Below are 25,961 nucleotides of genomic sequence, written 5' to 3'. Positions count from 1 at the left end.
TTGTAAAATACTTCAAAATTCCAGTTTATCACCAGCAGTTTAATATTTACAGAATCAGTGACGATGTCCAGGAATTGTCAGTGACAGATGAGGCCCTACCGGTTGAAAAATTCGATCACCTCTATTTGTTGAACACAGTGCTGAGAGAAACACTTGATGCCATTAACCGAGGTAAAACTACAAAGATTCATTTTTTCTTGTTTATCAGACACCATTAATTCATAACTTGAGGCAAAGATTGGCTGTAATAACAGGCTGAAGGGGAACTGAAGTTTATTCCACATCAGCCCCACCAACTGGGAGGCATCACTGTCACATGGTCAGCTGGAGATGTCAGACCCCTGAACACACCAGCACAGGGTCACAATACAACCAATACACGGGACTGGCAGATGAACCACTGTGTCCTGATCCCAGGCACACTGCACTAACACACCAAAACACTAGTTTGTATCCTACCACAGGAGCTGGGAAATTAATACAGATTTCATGATACTGTAGGGAATAAAAGCGGGTATCAGTGTGGTGACCGAGATTGTCAGGAAAATACACAAGTCCTTTGTGCCCTGTGAGTCCAGTGTCTGATTGACGCAGGTCTTCCACCTTCTGGATCAGCATCTCTCACTGTTGTTAGAGGCAGAAGAGGGGAGTGGTCGTGATAGGGGACTCAATCTACAGGGGAGCAGATAGGAGAATCTATGGACATGAATGGGACACCTGAATGGTATGTTGCCTCCTTGGTGCCAAGGTCATGGACATCTCAGATCGTGTCTGCAGCATTTTTAGAGAGGGAGGGAAAACAGTCAGATATCCTGGTACGTTTTGGGACCAATTACATAGGAAGTAAAAGCAAAGAGATCCTGATAATAGAATTTGGAGAGCTTGGTAGAAAGCTCAGAAGCAGTACCTCCAGGTTTATAATTTCTGGATTGCTGCCTGTGCCCCGTGCTGGTGAGGGTAGAAACAGGATAATTTGACAGATAGAACATGGCTGAGAAGATGGTGCTGGGGACAGGGATTCAGGTTCTTGGATCACTGGGATCTGTTCTGGTGGAGGAATGACCTGCTCAGAAGGGATGGGTCGCACCTCGACCCGAGCGAGAACAATATTCTCACGGAGAGGTCTGAGAGAGCTGTTGGGGAGGGTTTAAACTAATTGGTGGGGGTGCGGGGGGTTGGAACTGGAGTGAAGAGATAGGACTGATGGTAAAAATGCAAAGATATCGTGCAGTCAGACAGTCAGATAGGACGGACAGATACGAGGACAAAATGGCAGCCAGCAGGGTGAGTATCAGTGCATTAGAGATGCAGAATTAAAAAGGGTAGCAGATACAGTACATAAAGTGTTATATCTTAATTCATGGAGTATGAGAAATAAGGTGGATGATCTTGTTGCACTATTACCGATTGTCAGGTATGATGTTGTGGCCATCACGGAAACGTGACTGAAGGATGGTTGTAGTTGGGAGCTGAATGTTCACGGTTACACAATGTATCGGAGGAAGGAAGGAAGGCTGATGGGGAGGTGTGGCTCTATTGGTAAATCAGCAGCAAGATGTGACATAGGATTGGAAGATGTTGAATCCTTGTGGGTTGAGGTAAGGAACTGCAAAAGTAAAAATGACACTGACACCAGTCATATACAGGCCTCCAAACAGTCAGTGGGTTGTATTCAACATGCAGGTCAATTGGGAAAATCAGGTTGGTAAAGGATCTCAAGACAGTGAGTTTGTTGAGTGCAATGTGATGGCTTTCTAGAGCAGTTTGTCGTTGAGCCCACTCGGGGAACAGCTCTACTGGATTGGATGTTATGTATTGAACCAGAGGTGAGTAGTTAAAAGAACCCTTAGGAAGCAGTGCTCACAACATGACTGAGTTCAACTTGAAATTTGATAAGCAGAAAGTAAAGTCTAATGTTGTAATATTTCAGAGAAGTAAAAGAAATTAGTGGTCTGAGAGAGGATTTGGCAAGGAGGTGCTGCTGGCAGGGATGAGAGCAGAGCAGAAATGGTGTCAGTTTCTGGGAAAATGAGGAAGGTGAAGGATAGATGTACTACAAATATAAATAAATACTCAAAAGGCAAAATAGTACAACCGTGGCTGCCAGGGGAAGACAAGCTAATCTAAGTGCAAAAGAGTGGGCATACAACAAAGTAAAAATTAATAGGAAGACAGGGAATTGTGAAGCTTTTAAACACCTACAGAGAGGGACTGAAAGAATGATTGAGAGGGGAAAATGAAACATGTAATTGAATTGACTTTATTACTTACGTCCTTCATATACATGAGTAAAAATCTTAATGTTACACCCCTATCTAAATGTGCAGTTCATAGTAATTAATGATAAATAGTATGTATAACAGGCTGGTTAACATAACATAGAAATACAGTTGTGTCAGCATGAGTTAAGCAGTCTGATGGCCTGGTTGAAGAATCTGTCCCGGAGCCTGTTGGTTCTGGCCTTTATGCTACAGTACCGTTTCCCGGATGGTAGCAACTGGTACAGTTTGTGGTTGGGGTGACTCTAGTCTCCAAAAATCCTTCAGGCCCTTTTTACACACCTGTCTTTGTAAAACAAGTTAGCAAACAATATCAAATTATTTTTCAAGTATTGTAAAAAAAAACAGAGATGAGAGTGGATATAGGACCACTAGAAAATGAGGCTGGATATATAATAACGTGGGATAAAGAGATGGCAGATAAACTAAATGAGTATTTTGCATCAGTCTTCACTGTGGAGGACACTAGCACTGTGCCAGATGTTGAAGGGTGCACGGGAGGAGAAGTGAGTGCAGTTATTGTTACATTGGAGAAGGTGCTCGAAAACAGCGGTCCCCAACAACCAGCATGCGCTACCGGGCCACGATGAAACGATATGATTTTGCGATGTAAGTTAGCTACACCTTTCCTCATTCCCTGTCATGCCCACTTGAACTTGAACCCGCACAAAGTCATCAGTCATCAGTGACGCCTTCGCACCAGGGATCACTGGTCGGTCTCAGGTAACCGGCCTGCGAGAAGTGCGGACAGACGGGTGCCACCTCTAAATCTGGTTAGCCCACCGTATATTTGTGGGGGACCCGGTGCTAAAATATTCACAGAAGACCTAGTTCGGGCTCAGGGTTTCGTAAGTAGCAGAGCAGCTACTGAAAGTCATCCCTCCAGCCACACTTTTGTTGGCCGATAGATCCTACCTACCTAAAAGGGTGCCCCGTTGCACTCTCCTCACACTCCGGACTGCGACAGCCGCAGCCCTGGCCCGGGGACCTCCAGCCCTTACCTTGCCTTCTCACCCCACCCACGACCAGCCGCACCTGGCCAAGACGTCTGGCAGCGGGCGGGTGGGAGGCTGGAGTTCAGGCCCGGAGGCTGCCTAATTAGGCAATGAAGCCCTCCAAACTGCTTCGGTACCTTGAGTCCAAGCACCCTGCACTTAAAGACAAACCCGTTGAGTTTTTTGTGCCAAAACAATGTGAGCAAGCGGGACAGAAACAAGTGCTGAGAGCCACGAAAAGTAAATTGCGAAATAGACTGTAAATAAGGAACACCCTTTGAGTATCGCTGTCTCCCGTCACCCCTGGATGGGACTGTCTTGTTGCAGGGAAACAAGGCCTGGTCTCCCACTGATTCAGCGATATTGGTTTGTTGGAATGATTTTATATGTACATTCGAGGAAAATATGTGCTGTGTTTATAATCCAAACTTTACTTAAAATGTTATGATGCTATTGACTTATGAGTTATATATGACTTATCACTGTATTCATACGAAGAAACTGTGTGCTGTCTGTTTAATATTGAATCCGTTAGATAAACCCTTTGGGAAATAAAATCGAGTGTATGAGCCACTTGTAAGTGAGTTATAGTTGACTTATCACCTATATTCCGGTTGTGACTAACACACTCCCCCCCCCCCCCCCCCACCCCGTCGGCCGGTCCACAAGAATATTGTCAATATTAAACCGGTCCGTGGTGCAAAAAAGGTGGTTGACCCCTGTTGGCTGGTGACCTCTATTCTGCAGAACACCGTATAGGTTAACGTGCAGGTAGAGTGAATTGTGAGGAAGGTAAATGCAACATCAGCATTCAGTACAAGAGCAGGGATGTGATGCTGAGGATTTATAAGGCACTGGTGAGGCCTCACCTTGAGTATTGTGAACAGTTTTGGGCTGCTCATCTAAGAAATAATGTGCAGGCATTTGGGAGGGTTCAGAGGAGGTTCACAAGGATGATTCCAGGAATGTTAGGGTTAGCATACGTGAAACATTTGATAGCTCTGTGCCTGTACTCGCTGGAATTTAGAAAGATGAGTGGGGATCTCCTTGAAAAGTTTGAACGTTGAGAGGTCAAGACAAGAGTAGATGTGGAAAGGACGTTTCCCATGGTGAGGGAGTCTACGACAAGAGGGCACAGCCACAAGATATAGGGGCGTCTATTTAAAAACAGAGATGCAGAGAGTTTTTTTTACCCAGAGGGTGGCGAATACGCAGAACTTGTTACCACAGGCAGTTGTGGAGACCAGGTCGTTGGGCATATTTAAGGTAGAGCTTGATAGGTTCCAGATCGAACAGAGTATCAAAGGTTGTGGGGGTGAGGCTGGGGAGTGGGGCTGAGCAGGAAAAAACAAGGATCAGCCATGATTGAATGGCGGAGCAGACTCGATAGGCAAATGGCCTAATTCTGCTCCTATGTCTTATGGTGATCAGACCACTACATTGAAGCATTGTGAGAATGAGCTCGGACACACCAACAAGCATTGACATGGGTCAAGATTTCATCTCGGGAGAAGCACACACAGCATAACCGGCCTGGCAAAGCTCCCTCACACACATACACAGGAAGGACTGGCAGATTGTAGTCAGAGCCTCAGCAATGTACATTGTTATTTCCCTCAGTAACCTGGAAACCAGTCTCTTCAGAGACAGTCATTTATTCATTTAAACAACTCAATCATGTGTGACACATTGTCAACACACACCAGACATGTGATGACACACTGTAACATACAAATTCTTCAACGTGCACACTCTCCTTCAATGTGTACACACAAACACACTGATATTTACCACAATCAACACACACATACACAGTATCAGAGTGTGACACATGGTCAACACTGAGCTGCCCTCTGACGTGACGTCACATCAACACTTCACAGACAGACTCCAGGGTGAGATTCCTCAGAAGGATGATTTGGGAAGGGTTTGACAGATGTTAAACCCACAGCCCACTTCATGCATCTGCAAGACTAGGATATCTTCTTGCGCATGTCCCATCTGTGTGTGTTTGCCCCATATCCCTCTAACCATTTCCTATCTATGTACCTGTCCAAATTTATTTTAAAATACTTAATTTTACCTGTTTCTACAGCATTGGACCACCTCCTTCTCTGTGAGAATGTTACCCTGTAGATACCTCATAAAAATTTCCCGTCTCACTTTCAATCTGAACCCTCTGGTTCTGTACTCCAATTTCTCAGAAAAAAAGACTCACTTTATCTAAGCCATTTATGAATGCATTTACCTCAATAAGGGGTAATTCCTCAACATCCTACACTCCAGTTAAATAGTCCAAGCTTATCCACTCTCTGCTTTTAACGCAAGCCCCCCCAGTCCTGGTAACATCCAGTGTAAGTCCAGTGTAATGACATCCTACACAGGCTGACTCTGTGGTAAAGAAGGCATACGGTGCATTGGCCTTCATCAATTGTGGGATTCTGTATGAGCCGAGAGGTAATGTTGCACGTGTATAGGACCACGGTCAGACCCCACTTGGAGTACTGTGCTCAATTCTGGACATCTCACTACAGGAAGGACGTGGAAACCATAGAAAGGGTGCAGAGGAGATTTACAAGGATGTTGCATGGATTGGGGAGCATGCCTTATGAGAATAGGTTGAGTGAATCCTGACGGAGGATGACAGATGATACAGGTGTACAAGATAATGAGAGGCATTGATCGTGTGGATAGTCAGATGCTTTTTCCCAGGGATGAAATGGCTAGCATGAGAAGGCATAGTTTTAAGGTGCTTGGAAGGAGGTACACAATAGATGCCAGAGGTAAGTTTTTTTTTTACACAGAGTGGTGAGTGCATGGAATGGGTTGTAAGTGGCGGTGTTGGAGGCAGAAACGATAAGAGTCTTTTAAGAGACTCCTGGATGGCTAGGTGGACTTAGAAAAACAGAGGGCTATGTGTAAAGCCTAGGTAGATCTAAGATAGGGGCATGTACCGCACAGCTTTGCGAGCTGAAGAGCCTGTATTGTGCTGTAGGTTTTCTATGTTTTCCCATATTTGGGGAACTGGAAATGCAGACAATACCCGAAATGTGGTTTATCATCGACATCAAAGGCCTTGCTTAAGTTCATGTGGACAGTGTGGAATAGGCTGATGAATACAGGACTGAAGGTGTTATATTTGAATGCACCAGTATACGGAATAAGGTAGATGATGTTGTAGCACAGGTAGAGATTGGCACGTGTAACGTTGTTGGCTTCACTGAGTTGTGGCTGAAAGGAGATCTTGGCTTGAAGCCTAACCTCCAAGGATAACCTTGTATTCAAAGGACAGGCAGGTAGGCAGAGAGGCTGGGGAGGCTCTGTTGGTAAAATATGAAATGAAATCCTTAGAGAAAGGTGACATAGGATTGGAAGGTGTCAAGTCATTGTGGGTAAAGTTAAGAAACTGCAAGGGTAAAAAGACCCTGATGGTAATTATATACAGGCCTCCAAATAGTAGCCAGGATCAAAATGGGATACAAATTACACCAGGAGATACAGAAAAAGAGCAAGGTGCTGATCGGAATGGGGGGTTTCAACATGCAGCTAGACTGGGAAAATCATGTTGGTGCTGTATTCCTGGAGAGGGAATTTGTAGAATGCCCCCGAGATGGGTTTTTAGGACAGCTTGTGGTTGAGCACAATGAGAGATATGATTGGGAGACTAAGGTAAAAGAACCTTCAGGAAACAGTGATCATAAAATGATAGAATTCACCCCAGAGTTTGAGAGCAAGATAAATTCAGATGTATCAGTTTCAGAGTGGGGTAAAGTTAGTTACAGAGGGATGAGAGAGGAGCTGACCAAAATAGATTGGAAGGGGACACGAGCAGGGATGATTGGAGAACAACAAAGACTGGAATTCCAGGGGTAGTTCGGATGGATAAATCCAAAAGATGAAGTATTATTATTCAGGGAGGATGAGGTAACCATGTTTGACATGGGTAGTCAAAGACAGCATAAAAGCGAAAGAGAGGACATACAATAGAGCAAAAATTAGCGGGATGTTGAATTATTGAGATTTTGATAAACAACAGAAGGCAATTACAAAGCCATAAGGAGTGAAAGTGAGATAGGATCGAAAGCTTGCCTACAATACTCAAGAGGACACAAAACTGTAAAGAGTAAAAGAGAGGTGAGAGTGGATATTGAACCCCAAGAAAATGACACTGAAGAGGAGAAATGTGACAATAAAGACATGGCAGAGGCACTTGTTTAGTATTTTGTGTCAATCCTCACTGTGGAAGATACCAGCTGTATGTCAGAAATGTGAGAGTGTCAGGGGACAAAATGAGTGTTGCTGCTGTTACTAAGTGCGTGGGACGATTGAAGGTCTGAAGGTACCTGGACCAGATGGACTACACCCCAGTGTTTGGAAAGAGTTAGCTGAAGAGAATATGGGGGCATTAGTAATTATCTTTAAAGAATCACTAGATACTCGGTCATTCAAGACGATTGGAAATTGCAAAGGTCACTTCACTCTTTTAGAAGGCAGAGCAGCCGAGGAAAGAAAATTATAGGTGAGTTAGTCTGCATGTGGTGTGTTTGGAAAGATGTTGGAGTCCAGTATTAAGGACGAGCTTTTGGGTACATGGAGGCACATAATATAATAGGGCAAAGACAGCATGCCTTCCCTTAAGGGGAAATCTTGCCTGAAAAATCTGTTGGAATTCTTTGAGGAACACAAAGCCAAGATAGACAAGGGATGATTTGGTTGACAGAATTGTTGCCTTTTTGGCCAAGCTTGCAGACGATATGAAGATAGGTGAAAGGGCAAGTAATGCTGCAGAAGCTCGGAATCTGGGGAAGGGCAGAGACAGATCAAGAAATGGGCAAATACGTGACAGATGGATTATCGGGTAGGGAAGTCGTGCATGCACTTTGATAGAAGGAATAAAGGCATAGACATTTTTGAAAACAGAGAGAATTCAAAAATCAGAAGAGCAAAGGGACTTGGGTGTCGCTGTGTAGGATTCCCTCATGGTTAACTTGCTGTTTGTGTCAGTGGTAAGATCGGCAAACTCAATGCAGGATTCCCTAAAGGTTAACTTGCAGTAAGCACAGCCTCCGACTATAGGGATGTCCATTTAGGACAGAGATGAGGAGGAAATCCTTTATCCACAGGATAGTGAATTTGCCACAGGCAACTGTGGAGGCCAACTAATTGAGTATATTTAAAGCAGAGTAACACACACAAATTGTTGGGGGAACAGCAAGCCGGGAAGTTTCTACGGAAAAGAGTAAACAGTCGACGGTTCAGACTGAAACACTTCATCAAGACCTGTGTTGCTTAAGGGTTCCTGCAAATTCATCCCCTGTCCTAATGAGGGGCTGCGGGGGATGGGGTTGTGGGAAAGGGGACAAAGTCATCCTCATCTGCCATCTTTGCCCCTCCAGCTTCTCATTACGTCTACACACACAGTTCACCCACAGGCTTTCCACCCCTCCCCCTCCTGGATCAATCTGCCATTCATCTCTCCCTTACTGGTTCCCATTATCACCTCCTTTACTGTCTCAAACCATCACACTGCCCCACTTCACACTCACAAATGAATGTGAACATTGAATGACGGGCCTGTTCCTGTGCTGTACTGCTCTATGTTCTCTGTTCCCTGTTTCGAAGAATTAGAGGAGATCTAATGGAAACACAAAATTCTTTCAGGGGTCAATAGGCAGGAGTGAGGGAGGATGTTTCCCCTGTCTGAGGAGTCAAGGGCCAGGGGTCTCTCTGCTCTCCGTCCAGCGGAAAACCCTTGGGGTTAGTTGTCCATCTGCTTTTGTCGAGTCAAAGGTTCTTATCGGCCCCCCGATCCGCGGGGCCACGCTGCCCGTGTCTCCCCCCGATCCCCGGGGCCGCGCTGCCCGAGTCTCCCCACGGTTCCAGAGGCCGCGCTGCCCGAGTCTCCCCCCCGATCCCCGGGGCCGCGCTGCCCGAGTCTTCCCCCGATCCCCGGGGCCGCGCTGTCCGAGTCACCCCCCGATCCCCGGGGACTCTCTAATTCTCTGCTTCTCCCCCCAGTCTCTGTCACCCTGGATGTGGAAACGGCGAATCCGTATCTCGAGGTGTCTGAGGATCGGAAGAGTGTGAGACGGACCGGGACCTGCAGGAATCTCCCTGACACCGGGAAGAGATTCACTCACTGGATTTGTGTGCTGGGATCGGAGGGATTCACATCGGGGAGACATTACTGGGAGGTGGAGGTGACGGGGAATCGGGTCTGGTGGCTGGGAGTCGCCGCAGAGTCTGTGGAGAGGAAGGGACGGTTCAGACTGAGTCCGGAGACCGGATTCTGGGTCATCGGGCAGTATTGTGACGTGTTATATCGGGATTATGACGTGGACCGTGATCTCCCCTCCCCCGAGTCCCGTCTCCCTGCCGGTCCCATCCCCGGGAGGGTGGGAGTTTATCTCAGTTACGAGTCCGGGACAGTTTCATTTTACAACGCGGAGACCAAGTCCCATCTCCACGCCTTCACTGGGAATAAATTCACGGGGAAACTTTATCCTTTCTTCGCGACTGGGGATGTAAACCAGTGGCTGAGAATCTGCTCCGGTTCCGCTCCGGGTCTGTAAACGGGTCGGGTCCCGGGACCGGCGTCAGGAGTAAAGTCCCTGTAAATATAAATGGGCGGAGAGTGCAGCTAAATACGTGGCTAAGGAGATGGTGCAGGAGGGAGGGCTTCATGCTTCTGGACAATTGGGCTTTGTTCCCGGGAAGGTGGGGCCTGTTCCGACGGGACGGTTTGCCCCGGAACTGGAGGGGGACCAACATTTGCCAGTGCTGCTCGGGGGGGGCGGGGGGGGGGGGTTAAAAAGATTTGCACAGGGAGGGGAACCAGAGTGTCAGAGCAGATAGTGAGGTGGAGGAGGATAAAGGTCATGCGAGGACTGCATGTATAGACAGAAATCAAAGGTTTGTACATTAGATTGTAAATTAATTTTCAGTGCTTTAGAAATAGTAGAAAATAAAGATTTCCAAAATGATTTTGATGAAGAACATGACCAGAACATATGTGAAAAAGTGGCTACTTCAGTTTTACACCTATCGCAATAATTGTCTATGTTAGGAAATATTTTGGATCTTCTCTCCTTTGTTAAATAGTAACAGTGAACAATTTTAAATTGAATTAAACACTGATTGGCACATATTAAAGAAGAATTGACCATCTTCATTAACAAAGGTCACATTAAGTTCTCTCTCCCAAACTTATTTAATCTTTAGTGATTAAGGGGATCTATATTTTTTTGCAGATTTATTTATTTTTATTATCATTTATTTTGTGATGGTCGATTGATGACTTTTGAAGAGTTAATTAGAAAATATTCTCTCATACACACTTTCTGCAATATCTTCAGGTTAGAAATTTTTTACAAAAATAATTATCTAAGTTTCCATATATGCAAGAATCTGATTTGTTGGATACTATTTTGAATATGAATCCTTTAGTAAGAGGTTCCATTGGTAGAATTTATAATTTATTTTTAATACATTAATACAAAAAGATAACCTCTCACCTAAGGTTTATACATGATAGAAATATTCGTTGTTTCAGACGTGATAGAGGGGGAGGGATGAAAGGGGGAGGAGTGACATTACTAGTCAGGGAAAATATCACAGCTGTGCGTAGACAGGACAGCCCGGAGGGCTTGTCTACAGAGGCCATATGGGTGGAGCTGAGGAACGGAAAAGGTGTGACCACACTAATAGGGGTGTATTATAGACCGCCCAATAGTCAGAGAGAATTGGAGGAGCAAATCTGTATAAAGATAGTAGACCAATGTAAGAAACAGGAAGTTGTAATAGGGGATTTTAACTTTCCACATATTGACTGGGACTCCCAAACTGTAATAGGGCTAGATGGCTTGGAGTTTGTGAAATGTTTTCAGGAAAGTTTTCTAAATCAATGTATAGAGGCACCTACAAGAGAGGATGCAATACTTGATCTCCTATTAGGAAACCAGACAGTCAGGTGACAGAAGTATGTGTAGGCGAACATTTTAGGTCCAGTGACCATAATGTCATCAGTTTCAAGTTAATTACGGATAAGGATGAGTCTGGTCCTCGAGTTGAGGTTCTAAATAGCAGAAGGGCTAATTTTGTGGAAATGAAAAAAGATCTAGGAAGAGTGGATCGGGATAAGTTATTTTTTCCTGACAAGGATGTGTTCAGTAAGTGGAAGGCCTCCAAATGTGAAATTTTGAGAGTGCAGAGTTTGCATTTTCCTGCCAGGATTAAAGACAAAGTTAACAGGCAAAGGGAACCTTGGTTTTCAAGGGATATTGGCGATCTGGTTAAGAAAAAGAGAGAAGTGTATAGCAGGTAGAGGCAACAAAGAACAAATGAGTTACTTAAAGAGTATTGAAAACGTAAGAAAATACTAAAGAAGGAAATCAGGAAGGAAAAAAAGAAGACATGAGGTGGCTTTGGCAGATAATGTGAAGGAAAACCTAAAGGGTTTCTACAAGCATATTAAGAGTAAAAGGATAGTAAGGGACAAAATTGGTCCCCTAGAAGATCAGAGTGGTCGTCTATGTGTGGAGCCTTATGAGATGGGGGAGCTCTTAAACAGTTTTTTTGAATCATTATTTACTCAGGAAACTGGCATAGTGTATATGGAAGGAAGGGAAACAAGCAGTAGTGTCATGGAACATTTGCAGATTAAAGAGGAGGAGGTGCTTACTGCCTTACAGTGCATAAAGGTAGATAAATCCCCCGGGCCTGACTTGATATTTCCTCGGATCATGAGAGAGACTAGAGTAGAAATTGCAGGGGCCCTGACAGAAATATGTAAAATGTCCTCAGCCACGGGTGCAGTGCCGGAGGATTGGAGGGTAGCTCTTGTTACTCCATTGTCTAAAAAAGGCTCAAATAGTAATCCAGGTAATTACAGGCCAGTGAGCCTGACATCAGTAGTATGTAAATTATTGTAAGATGTTCTGAGAGATCGGATTTACAAGTATTTGGACAGCCAAGGGCTGATTAAGGATAGTCAGTATGGCTTTGTGCGTGGTAGATCGTGTTTAATGAATGTTGAAGAGCTTTTCGAGGAGGGTACCAACAAAGTAGGTGAAGGAAAAGCTGTGGATGTCGTCTACATGAACTTTAGTAAGGCCTTTGACAAGGTCCCACATGGGAGGTTGGTTCAGAAAGTTCAGACATGAGGTATCCATGGAGAGGTTGGAGAGATTGAAAGAGTGCAGAGATTTACTAGGATGTTGCCAGGTCTTCAGGAGTTGAGTTACAGGGAAAGATTGAACAGGTTAGGACTTTATTCCTTGAAGCGTAGAAGAATGAGGGGAGATTTGATAGAGGTTTACAAAATTATGGGGGATATAGTCAGTAAATGCGAGTAGGTTCTTTCCATTTAGATTAGGAACGATACATACGAGAGGACATGGTTTTAGGGTGAAAGGGGAAAGCTTTAGGGGGAACATTAGGAGGATCTTCTTCACTCAGAGAGTGGTGGGAGTGTGGAACGAGCTGCCATCTGATGTGGTAAATGCAGGCTCACTCTTAAGATTTAAGAATAAATTGGATAGATACATGGATGGGAGAGGTCTTGAGGGTTACGGAGTGGGTGCAGGTCAATGGGACGAGCGGAATAAAGTTTCCGCACAGACTAGAAGCGCCAAATGGCCTGTTTTCTGTGCTGTAGTGTTCTATGGTTCTATGGAGTGAAATAAACACGAGATGAGAATTATCGATCGATTAATTTTAACTCGTTCACCGCATCCGTCAACCAAACAGAAACACCAGGGATACAGCAGCAGCCGTGGGCGGCGGGTCCTAAGCTCCCCTGGGTCCTAGAGTCCATCCGTAATGAGACAGGTTAAATGGGACAAGTGGGGGCGGTGCTGACCGGAAAAGACAGTGAAGATTGTTCATTAAGTTCAGCTGCCATTTCTTTGTCCCCCATTACTACTTCACCAGCATCATTTTCCAGTGGTCCAGTATCAACTCTCATCTCCCTTTCACTCTTCATGTAACTGAAAACTAAACTTTTAGCATCCTGATTTATATTATTGGCCAGTTTGCCCTCATATTTCATCTTGACCATTCTTATGGCTTTTTTCGTTGCCTTTTGTTGGATTTTAAGAGCATCCCAATAATCCAACATCCCACTCACCTTTGCTACCTTATATGCCATTTCCTTAGGTTTAACACAATTATTACATGCATTTTCCAGCTAAAACTGTGAATTAATTTAAAGTCAGTCCCATAATTTAATAAAGTTTTTATCTGAAAACTATCTACCCTCGCAAAGATTGTACTGAAGGTTGCATTTGATTTTTCGTCAGCCTTGTACGCTTCACATTGAAATAGTGTGTGTTTCGACAGTTTCATGATGACAAAATGTACACGACACAGAATGAAGTTTTCCAGTTAGTTACAAGTCATAATTAAGCATCGTGTGGACATTTCTATGTCAGGTCAATATCATTCCTTCCCTTGTTTTAAGCCTTTCTTCTATAAACCCGACAGGTTTTTGTATTCTGTAAAGGTGTCTGTCCTTATGTCCATTATCCTACGTCTTGCCATAAGCCCCTAATTCTTAACACTACCAACCCTTTAGCTTCTAATTTGCTAAGTGGAAGGTCTATATCCACAGCTTAACATTTAACAACTTTTAGTGCTAAACAGTCAACCCCATCACTTCCCTCAACAGTGTGATGTGCAGGGCCCATAATGTGCAGACACATAAATCAAACTTTATATATGAAATACCATTTGAGGAGTTTTCAACAGTCAATCTGACCTACTGCCAGAATGACCTGTTTAAGACTCATCAAAACCGAAATGTATTATGAGCAAATTATAAGGACCAATTTCCTCCACCCACTGTAAGCCTAAACTGTTGGCAAAGAATTCTTCTTTCTATGCTGATAAATGACATAAGTCATTTCTTTATCATTACCTGCAATTCAGGCACACAAAAACAGCCACACCAACATCCCCAGTTAACTTATCTTTTGATTCATCTGTAAAAATGGTTACTGTATGATAATAAATTTCATTAGTTGTTTGTAAACCAGTTTTAACGACTGAAAGCTTAAAATCCTCATCAATCTGCTCACTGTTTGACCTATTAATTGTAAATTGCAATTAATACCTCTAATCTATAAAGCTACATCATCTGTATATTGTGATTTACCCAGGGTATCCCACTTTCCCATCTCAGAGAAAATATTAAACCAACAGACTCTCAGGCAGAACCGAATCCGATCGTGTAACCTAAAATCAACTGAAGTCATTGGAAAAAACAAGGTGGGGTTACGGAGAAAGCTACAGTGGGACATATTGTACCAGCCACCCAAAACTTAAAACACTCTTCTTGTGATGTCCCCAACCGTCCTCCAGCACAGCATTAACAAGATGATCATTTCTTTGCCCCTGCAAATTAATCTAGTATGTTGACATCAACTTGAACCTCTGTTACTTTGAGGGCAATTGTCCCATTGCAATCAGTAAAGCCAAAACAGGAGACAACATTACTGCACTAGAAAACAATCTTAAAGTCTGTAATTGTATCACATGCAAACATTTTTAATTTGAAGATGAAGCTGATCCATAAGCTACACAGACATAATCAAGAACTGATCAAATTAAACAAATATATTTGGTCAACAAAGATTTTCAAGTTGCACCCAAGAATACCCACATAGATATCTGAGGAGATTTAAAGCTCCTTTACATTTATCAATTATTTTACTGATAGGTGTTTCCACGTCAGCTTATTATCCATCCACATACTGAGAAATCTTACCACCGACACTTCCTCAAGATATTAATCATATAATTTAAAATCAAGTGCAAGCCTATTAATGTTGTTTGTAAACCACGTAATGTGTTTTAACGACTAAAAGCTTAAAATCCTCATCAATCTGCCCACTGTTTGACCTATTAATTGTAAATTGCAATTAATACCTCTAATCTATAAAGCTACATCATCTGTATATTGTGATTTACCCAGGGTATCCCACTTTCCCATCTCAGAGAAAATATTAAATCATAATATTAAATAATGAAGGGCTACAAATACTGCCTTGTGGGATCCCATTTTCTATTTCATAGAAACACAAACATAACATGCCGACCGATACTTGGACAGTCCATCCAAAAAACATCAAAAAAATTATACAATGTCCCCCTTACTCCTAATTTAATCAAAAGTCCTTTCTTCCATATCATTTCCCTTTTCAGTATCAAGAAATACTGCTATTACAACATCTTTATTTAATTGTGCTTTCCGAATATCATCTTCCAAACCTAAAACTGAATCTAATAACATTTCACCCTTCCAAAATCCACTCTAATAAAACACTTTATCACCACTCTTTCCAAAATATTACTCAAGCGCTTGATTACCATACATTCCATAAGTTTACATAAATGAGACATTCACGATATAGGCCCTTAACTAGAAGGATCAAATGGGGATCTGCCAGGTTTTAGAATTGGCACTACTATTTCCATTTTCCATGAGGAAAGTAGATGCACAATTCAAACATTTAATATTTTCACAAAAGCGAATTAGAAACAATTACAATTTCAAATATCACTCTTTCCTGGGAACACCTGACCTGCATTATTAATAGACTTCTTAAATTCATACAAAGAAATCTCTCCATCAGTGATGCTATCATTGCTACAGCTGACTTCCAGTACATCAGGGTATACACTGAAAAACATATCCTTACATTGTTTAACTTCTTTACTTTAATTATCCTGATTATGAATCTCAGCAAATGACCCAGCCAGTAACACAACCTTCCCTGTTTCAGTAACAATCATTTTGCCCTCATTAATCAACACTGGAATATTATGATCCCCACAAATCCCCCCATTTTCTAAATCATTTCCCAAACAATTCCAAGTTTGATATCCCTTCCAATATTATCACCATATAACCTCCAGTAAATCACCTCCTTCCTCACCACGGCCTTTGCCCTTTTATTGTTAATAATGTAACTCGGAGACTGATGCACCATCACATAAAAACTCACATTTCTCCCAATTTGCTTCCTGTCCCGTTATAAATCCAAATCCAAACTCATAAAGACAGGAAGGTTGACTGACGTTCACATAAACTAATCACCCTCTGAGTTCCCATTTGAGCGACAGGCACTGCATCCAATGACAGTAGGGGGTCAGTGTTAAGTCTGAGCTACGATAGGCTGGAGGAAATCGGTCCATGATCAGCCCCTCCTCTTCCGCTCCATCGCCATGGCGGATATCAGCGATTCGCTTCTCTCGGTGTCGCCGGCCTCGGCGTCCACAAGGACGGGTGTGATTCCCCTTCGCGCCTCGGAGGGTCTGTTTCGGTGACGTCTGTGGTGGCTGACGAAACATGCTTCGACAGGGAGCGAGCGAGGATCAATGACTACAACTCCCAGAAGGCCCCACTGATGACGTTGTAGTGTTGTTCAGGGGTAAGGTATCAAAGCAAAATGGAGGAAAATGTAATGCATTACGTTTTCTGTGCTGTGTCCTGCCTTCAATAAAAAATAAATTAAAAGAGAGATTCCAGCGAGAAATAGATAGAACATAGAACAATACAACACAGTACAGGCCCTTCGGCCCACAATGTTGTGCCGACCCTTAAACTCTGCCTCCCTGAGCTTAAATTCCATCATACACCTGTCTAGTAGTCTCTTAAACTTCACTAGTGTATCTGCCTCCACCACTGACTCGGGCAGTGCATTCCACGCACCAACCACTCTCTGAGTATAAAATTTCCTCTAATATACCCCTTGAACTTCCCTCCCCTTACCTTAAAGCCCTGTTCTCTTGCACTGAGCAGTGGTGTCCTGGGGAAGAGGCGCTAGCTAACTACTCTATCTATTCCCCTTAATATCTATACCTCTATCATTTCTCCTCTCATCCTCCTTCTCTCCAGAGAGTAAAGCCCTAGCTCCCTTAATCCATACTCTCTAAACCAGGCAGCAGTCTGGTAAATCTCCTCTGTACCCTTTCGAATGCTTCCACATCCTTCTTACACTGAGGCAACCAGAACTGGACACAGTTTGGCCCAACCAGAGTTTTACAGAGCTGCATCATTACATCGCGACTTTTAAACTCTGTCCCTCGACTTATGAAAGCAAACACCCCATAAGCTTTCTTAACTACTCTACCTGTGAGGCAACTTTCAGTGATCTGTGGACATGTAGCCCCAGATCCCTCTGCTCCTCCACACTTCCAAGTATCTTGCCATTTACTTTGTACTCTGCCTTGGAGTTTGTCCTTCCAAAGTGTACCACCTCACACTTCTCCAGGTTGAACTCTATCTGCCACTTCTCAGCCCACTCCTGCATCCTATCAATGTCTCTCTGAAATCTTTGACAATCCTCTACACTATCCACAGCACCACCAACCTTTGTGTCTTCTGCAAACTTGCCAACCCATCCTTCTACCCCCACATCCAGGTCATTAATAACAATCACAAAAAGTAGGGGTCCCAGAACTGATCCTTGTGGGACACCACTAGTCACAACCCTACAATCCAAATGTACTCCATCCAGCACAACTCTCTGCTTTCTGCAGGCAAGCCAGTTCTGAATCCGCCTGGTCAAACATCCCTGGATCCCATGCCTTCTGACTTTCTGAATAAGCCTACCGTGTGGAACCTTATCAAATGCATTACTAAAATCCATGTAGATTACATCCACTGCACTACCCTCATCTATATGCCTGGTCACCTCCTAAAAGAACACCATCAGGCTTGTTAGACACGATCTGCCCTTCAGAAAGCCATGCTGACTGTCACTGATCAGACCATGATTCTCTCAATGCCAATAAATCCTATCTTTGTGTATCTTTTCCAACAGCTTTCCCACGACAGATGTAAGGCTCAATGGTCTATAATTATACAGACTATCCCTACTACCCTTTTTGAACAAGGGGACAACATTCGCCTCCCTCCAATCCTCCGGTACCATTCCCATGGACAATGGGGACATAACGATCCTAGCCAGAGGCTCAGCAATCCATTTCCTCGCCTCGGATGCAGAACTGGGAAGTGGCAGAGGGAGTTCAACACAGATGAAGAGATTCATTTCTGCAGGTTAAATTTGAACACAGAATATATCATTAATGGTGAGACTCTCGGCAGTGTGGAGGGTCAGAGAGATCTTGGGGTCCATGTCCATACGACACTCAAAGCTGCTGTGGAGGTTGGCAGTATTGTTAGGAAGGTGTCTGGTGTGATGGCCTTCATCAACCATGGGATTGAGTTCAAGAGCTGTGAGGTGATGTTGAAGCTATATTTCTCCTAACCTGTACATAAGTAATTCTACCCCAACACGGCAGGGCTGTGGGCTTAGTTGGACCCCACTTGGGAGTCCTGTGTTCAGTTCTGGTGGCCTCACTACAGGAAGGATGTGGATACTATAGAGAGTGGAGAGTAGATTTACAAGGATATTGCTCTTGGATTGGAGAGCATGCCTTATGAGAATAGAGTGAGTGAACTTGGCCTTTCCTTCTTGGAGCGACGGAGGATGAGAGGTGACCTGATAGAGGTGTGTAAGATGATGAGAGGCTTTGACCATGTGGATAACCAAAGGCATTTTCCCAGGCTTGAAGTGACTAACACGAGGGGACGTAGTTTTAAGCTGCTTGGAAGTTGGTACCGAGGGAACGTCAGGGGTTAGTTTCTTACACAGAGAGTCGTGGGGGCATGGAATGCACTGCCTGCAGCGATGGTGGAGGTGGATACAATAGGATATTTTAAGAGGCTCTTAGATAGGTTCATGGAGCTTAGAAACATCGAGGGTTATACGATCAGGAAATCCTAGGCAGTCTCTAGAGTAGGTTACATGGTCGGTACAACATTGTGGGCTGAAGAGCCTGTAATGTGCTGTAGATTTCTGTGTTCTGTGTCAAAGACAGACAGAGGGATTAGTTTAAATGGACAGGAGGACAGCATGGAAAGGTTGGGCCGAAGGGCCTGTGTTAGTGCCGTAAGGGAGGGGTTCTGTCCCAACCATCGACTCTATTCCTCTCAACAGATGCTGCCTGACTTGACAACGTTCTTGAAAAGTTACATTCAGTTCCGCTTAGCATTCTGTACAAAGGATGTTTTGTGCTGGAAGAGTGCAGAGGAGATTCATCATGATTGAGGGGGCTTGTGTTCATAAGTCCATAAGGCATAGGAACAGAATTAGGCCATTCAGCCCATTGAGTCAGCCACCTTTCCATCATGGCTGATCCCAGATCGCACTCAATTCCAGATATCTGACTTCCTGCCATATCCTTTGATACCCTGACCGATCAGGAAACGATGAACTTCCACCTTGAATATACCCACACACTCGGCCTCCACCGCAGTCTGTGGCAGAGCATTCCACAGATCCAATACACCTTGGCTAATAAAAGAAATAACCTGCCTACCTCTGTTTGAAAAGGTGGCCCCTCGACTTTGTGGCTGTGCCCCACCACAGGAAATACCTTCTCCACATCCACCTTATCCAGTCCTTTCAACATTCGGTAGGTTTCAATGAGATGCCCCCGCATTTTTCTGAGTTCCAGTGAGCACAGGGTCAAACAACACCTTATGTACCGGCTGGGTAGCCTCCAACCTGATGGCATGAACATTGACTTCTCTAACTTCCGTTAATTCCCCTCCTCCCCTTCTTACCCCATCCCCGACATACTTAGTTGTTTGCCTGATCTCCATCTCCCTCTGGTGCTCCCCCCCCCCACACTTTCTTTCTCCTGAGGCCTCCCGTCCCATGATCCTTTCCCTTCTCCAGCCTTGTATCCCTTTTGCCAATCACCTTTCCAGCTCTTAGATTTATCCCACCCCCTCCGGTCTTCTCCTATCATTTCGCATTTCCCCCTCCCCCCACTACTTTCAAATCTCTTACTATCTTTCCTTTCAGTTAGTCCTGATGAAGTGGCTCTGCCTGAAACATCGATAGTGCTTCTCCCTATAGATGCTGCCTGGCCTGCTGTGTTCCACCAGCATTTTGTGTTTGTTGTTGTTTGAATTTCCAGCATCTGGTGATTTTCAAGTGCTCCTCATATTTTAACCCCTTCAGTCCTGAAATCATTTCTCTGAAGCTCCTCTGGATTCTCTCCAAAGACAACACATCCTGTCTGAGATGTGGGGCCCAACACTGTTGACAATACTCCAAGTGTGGCCTGACTCGTGTCTTATAAAGTCTCAGCATTATCTCTTTGCTGTTATATTCATGGGGCGAAATTGGACTGTGTTGATCTACAGGGAGATCTTGGAATCCGAGTTCATAACTCCCAGATAGTGATTCCATTGTCAGGCAGTTATGTTACAGTTGTATAAATCTCTAGTTTAATCACATCTGGAGAATTGCATTCGAATACAGGAATAATGTGGAGGTTTTGGATGGTGAGTGGAAGAGGCTTAACAGGATGCTGCCTGGATAAAGTGAGACCGGACAATCTCGGGTAATTTTCTCCGGAGTGGCTGAGGCTGAGGGAGGTGTGACAGACGTTTACAGGAATGTGAGAGGCACAGACAGAGTGGACAGCCGGGATTTTTTCTCTAAGGAGGAAATGTCCAATGCCAGTGGGCATGAACTTCAGGAGAAAGGGGGAACACATCCTCATTGGACCGTTTTGCACTATTGAAGTATTTTGTAACTTAGTGCATTTTATATCTTTTTTCTGCATAGCTGCTGTTGAAAAAAAACAATTAGAAAAGACAATGATGTTAAAAACCTGACTCAGGATGTTTAAAGGAGATTTACGTTTCAAGTTTTGTTTTTCATTTCCATAGTGGTGGGTGTCTGGAGTGAATATCGGGTGGTGGTGGAGGCAGATGTGAAAGAGGCTATTAGATACCACGTGAATATGAGGAGAATGGAGGGATGTGTTCCTTGTGTAGGCAGAAGGGATTGGTTTAGTAAGGCATGAGGTGACCTGTTCAATTGGTTCAGAACAACACAGTGAGCAGAAGGGCCTGTTCAAGGACAAGTATAGCAAGCAGAGCAGGTAAACTGGATAACGTGATCCCACTCAGAGAACAGACTGTGACGTCAGTGGATATATGCTGGCATCACAGTTCTCTCACCAAAGATACTTCACTGCTGGATAAAATGATGTTTGTGATGTTTATAACCGATGTGGTGAATTGTACTGATCAGACATCTCATCCTACTGAGGAAATTAAAATTATTGTGAAAGCTGCAGAAAGGTATCTTGGTGTAACTGGTGTTTTGTGGGAAGCTGTAAATGAAGCTCTGATTTGTGGGGGTTTCTGCATCCCAGTCTACTTGTGAATATATGTAATGGGTTTGAAATACTGAAGAGAAATGCAAGAAGCCTGATTTTACATGGTCAACACTTTAAGCAGTTTCTTTCTGATTTGTCAGATTCTTCCGATGTTATATCTGTTCAGGAAATCTGCACATTTTAAGTTTTATTCCTGTGCAGGATTATATTGTCGTTTGGCTTGACAGGTTAGTTGGTAGAGGGGTGATGTTGTCAGTTTTATAAGGAAAGGGGCAGAGTATAGTGTTGTGAATGGGAATAGAATGTATCATGAACTTGTAGAAAATCTTGATTCAACAGGTATGTGTGTAATTTTCTTTTGTGAAAATATTAACTTTCTGAATCGTATTTGGAGGTTTGGCCATCTACTTTTCACATGGAAAATGGTTGTAGTAGTTCCCATTCTAAAACCTGGATCTCCCCGTCTGATCCTCCTTCTTGTAGGCCAATATCGTTAAAGTCTCATTTATGTAAACTTGTGGAATGTGTGGTAATCGAGTGTTTGAATTATATTTTCGATAAAAGAGGTAATTTCAGGTTTTATCTGAGGTAAATTTGGAACGGTAGAATAAGACCATAAGACAAAGGAGCAGAAGTCGGTCATTTGGCCCATCGATTCAGCTCTCCCATTTTATCATGAGCTGATCCATTCTCCCATTTAGTCCCACTCCCCCACCGTCTCACCATAACCTTTGATATCCTGGCTACTCAGATACCAAGCAATCTCTGCCTTAAATAACATTAGAATCAGTTCGGGTTTGCATGATCATATTAGGAAACTACAGTTAAATAAAGATGTTGTATTGAAGGAATGACTTTTGATTAATTTTTGGAAATGCAATTGAGAGGGCTATTGTACAATTTTTTCTGATTGTTTCTATTTGTACGTCTTGTAAAGGTATGGATGGGCAAGTATGACATTGAATTCATTTTTATATTTGGAAGATGGTATTAGTAAAGCCAGTTAAATATAGATGTTGTAACAGCAGTCTTTTTACTATTCAAAAGGCAGATGGTATTTATGGAAGGAAAGAATTTTTATGAAATTGTGGAAATGAGGATGGAGGGGCTATTATCTAACTTTGAGTTGTTTTAATTGAACGTTTTGTGTCAGGTATGGGTGGGAACGTTGTATTCAGGTTGTTATGAGAAAGAGACTGATATCCCACAGGCAGTATTTATTATTTTATATTATAATTAATAATATTTTTCTTTGATACAGGTTTTTGGAGTGTGTAAATCCCTATATGCAGATGATGGAGGTTTATGGATCAGAGGTAGAAATTTCAATTTTTCTGTATATAGGATGCATTCGCAATTAATAAGGTCGAAAAGTTGGCAAATAGATGGGACAAGTTATGTGTTTTACAGACAGGATTAATGAACCTGCACTTGCTTGGAAATGATAGGAACTAATATGGTCAAACTCCTTAAATGGTGTCAGTGGTAAGATTTCCAGGCATGTGGACGGATAATAAGCTGACATGGAAGCACTGGATCAGAAAATAATTGATAAATATAAAGAAACATTAAATATTCTCAGTTATCCCTGTGGGTATTCTAGAGTGTTACATGAAAATATTTGTTGACCAATCTCATTTGTTTAATTGGATCTGTTCTTGATTATGGTTGTGGTTTATAGATCAGCTTCATCTTCAACTTTATTATGTTTGGGTGTGATACAAGCACAGGCTTTGAGATTGTGTTGTGGTGCAGTAAAGTTCTCCCCTGTTTCGGCTTTACTGGTTGAAATTATGGAGTTTGAATTTAATGTTAACATACTGGATTAATTTAAGGGGAAGAAATGAGTTGCTGTTAAAGGTGTGTTGGAGGACTGTTGGGAACTTCACAAGAAGAGTGTTTTTAGTTTTCGTTGCCTGGGTTCTTATCATGCTTGAAATATGTGTTTGTTGGGTTTTTTAAAATGTCCCACAGTAGTGTTCTTGGTAACCCCACCTTGTTTCTTTCAATGCCTTTAGTTGATTATAGGATACATGATTTAATGAAGTCTAACAATTCTGTTCTGCCTGAGAATTTGTTGGTTCAGTGTACATTAAGGAAATTATTGAGAAAGTTTAACCATTTTCCAGAGGATCAAAATATAATCACTGGGATTGTAGATGTTGCTGTGTTATGCGTGAATTATTGGTAACGATAAAGAAACGACCTACCAGCTATTTATCAGGATTTACAACAGAATCGCTTGTCATCATTTCGTGCTTACAGGGGGTGGAGGAATTTTTTCCCCTGCAAAGTTGTAATTCGCTCAGATTCCCTTTTGGTTTTGAAGAGTCTTAAAACAGGTCATTCTCGCAGCAGGTCAGATTTACTGCTGGATCAGTGTGTGGACAGGAGGGGTATTGAGGGCCATGGTCCAGCTGCGGTTATGGGACTCGGCAGAATAACAATTCGGTACGGACCAAATGGGCAAACGGGTTTGTTTGTTTGTTATAGTGCTCTCTGACTCTGGCGGTGTGATTTAATGGGAGAGATCCCGCACATCTTCCCTCACCCCATCCGCCCGCCACCCCACTCGGGATAGGGTTCCGTTGTCCTCACCTACCACCCCACCAGCCTCCTGGTTCAACGTATAATTTTCGTAACTTCCGCCACCTACAACAGGATCCCACTACCAAGCACATCTTTCCCTCCCCGCCTTTCTGCTTTCCGTAGGGATCCCTCCCTACGTGACTCTCTTGTCCACTCACCCCCCCCCCCTTCCCTTCCCACCGATCTCCCTCCTGGCACTTATCCTTGTAAACGGAACAAGTGCTACACCTGCCCTTACACTTCCTCCCTCACCACCTTTCAGGGCCCCAGACAGTCCTTCCAGGTGAGGCGACACTTCCCCTGTGAGTCGGCTGGTGTGGTATACTGCGTCCGGTGCTCCCTGTGTGGCCTTTTATATATTGGTGAGACCCAACGCAGACCTGGAGACCGTTTCGCTGAACACCTACGCTCAGTACGCCAGAGAAAGCAGGATCTCCCAATGGCCACACATTTTAATTCCACGTCCCATTCCCATTCTGATATGTCTATCCATGGCCTCCTCTACTGTCAAAATGAAGCCACGCTCAGGTTGGAGGAACAACACCTTATATACCGGCTGGGTAGCCTCCAACCTGATAGCATGAACATTAACTTCTCTAACTTCCGTTAATGCCCCTCCTCACTTTCGTACCCCATCCCTGACTGATTTAGTTTTTTTTTCTCTCTCTGCACATCACTCTACCTGTTCTCCATCTCCCTCTGGTGCCCCCCTCCCCCTTTCTTTCTTGCCTGGCCTGCTGTGTTCCACCAGCATTACGTGTGAGTTGTTTGAATTTCCAGCATCTGCAGATTTCCTCGTGTTTGCCATTACTTAAGGAAGCTTTTAAATGAAAACAACACAATCCAGAGTAATGTTTTCCAACACAAACGAAGGAATAGTGGCACAGTGCGCCAAATTCTAAGTCTTGTCACTGTAATTCCTCACCTTCTTGTTTTACCCCTTTCCCCCATAAACCTGACAGTTATATATTCTGTAAAGGTGTCTCCTTTGAGGCCCATTATCCCAACAGTCTTGCTATGATTCTTAACCCACAAACTCCTTTGCTTCTGAATTGCTCAGAGGAAGGTCTTTATTCACAGTTGAAATTTTTGTAGTTCTACAGGAAATAATCTTTGGTGAGTTTTCAACAGTAAATCTGTCCTACTGCGAGAATTACCTGTTTTAAAACTCTTCAAAACTGAAAAGACATCTGAACAAATGACAACTTTACTTGAAAAAATTGCCACCACCCACTTCAGTCCAAAATAATGGCACAAATTCTGCTGTATGTACTGATAAATTGTTTGTAAGTTGTTTCTTCATTGTCACCTATAATTCATGCACAAAAAAACAGCCACATTAACATACCAGTTAAGTTATTGTCAGAATCTTCTGCAGCAATGTTTAACGTAGCATAATAATTTTACTCAATATACTGATAAATCAACAGATTCGCTGGCATAATAGAATCCTCACTTTATTAAGTCGTGTATCTCAAATCAACTAAAAACATTGGAAAAAAGCAAAGTAGGATTACCGAAAGCGCGACAGTGGGATATATTGCAAATCCAAAGAACCCATATTCCCAGCGGGATAAGAACCCAGACACCCAAAACTAAAAAGACTCTCTTGTGAAGTTCCCAACCGTCCTCCAACACACCTTTAACAGCATGAACATTTCATCGCCCCCTCAAATTAATCCAGTCTGTTAACATTAAATTCAAACTCCACATTCAAACAGTCTAAAGCTGAAGATGAAGCTGATCTATAAGCCACACAAACAGAATCAAGAACAGATCTATTTAAACAGATGTAAATGGCTGACAGAAATTTTTATGTTGCACCCAGGAATACCCACACAGACAGCTGGTCATATTAATTGCTCCTTTATAGATACAGTGTTATAGATAG

At 43.2% G+C, this 25,961-nt stretch overlaps 1 protein-coding gene across 1 annotated transcript in view; it reads left to right on the top strand.

Annotated features, from left to right (window-relative positions):
• The window catches only part of LOC140722022 (nuclear factor 7, brain-like), a 47,387-nt gene that overhangs the window by 3,662 nt on the left and 17,764 nt on the right, over positions 1-25,961 (top strand). Inside the window, exon 5 of the mRNA XM_073036834.1 lies at positions 53-171. Coding sequence (XP_072892935.1) covers positions 53-171 — 119 coding nt within the window. The remainder of the gene's footprint in view (positions 1-52; positions 172-25,961) is intronic.

This window comes from Hemitrygon akajei, unplaced genomic scaffold (genome assembly GCF_048418815.1).
Source record: "Hemitrygon akajei unplaced genomic scaffold, sHemAka1.3 Scf000067, whole genome shotgun sequence".
Lineage (NCBI taxonomy): Eukaryota > Metazoa > Chordata > Chondrichthyes > Myliobatiformes > Dasyatidae > Hemitrygon > Hemitrygon akajei.
The sequence above is the reverse complement of the archived record's forward strand: the minus strand, read 5'-3'. Positions and strand labels throughout refer to the sequence as shown.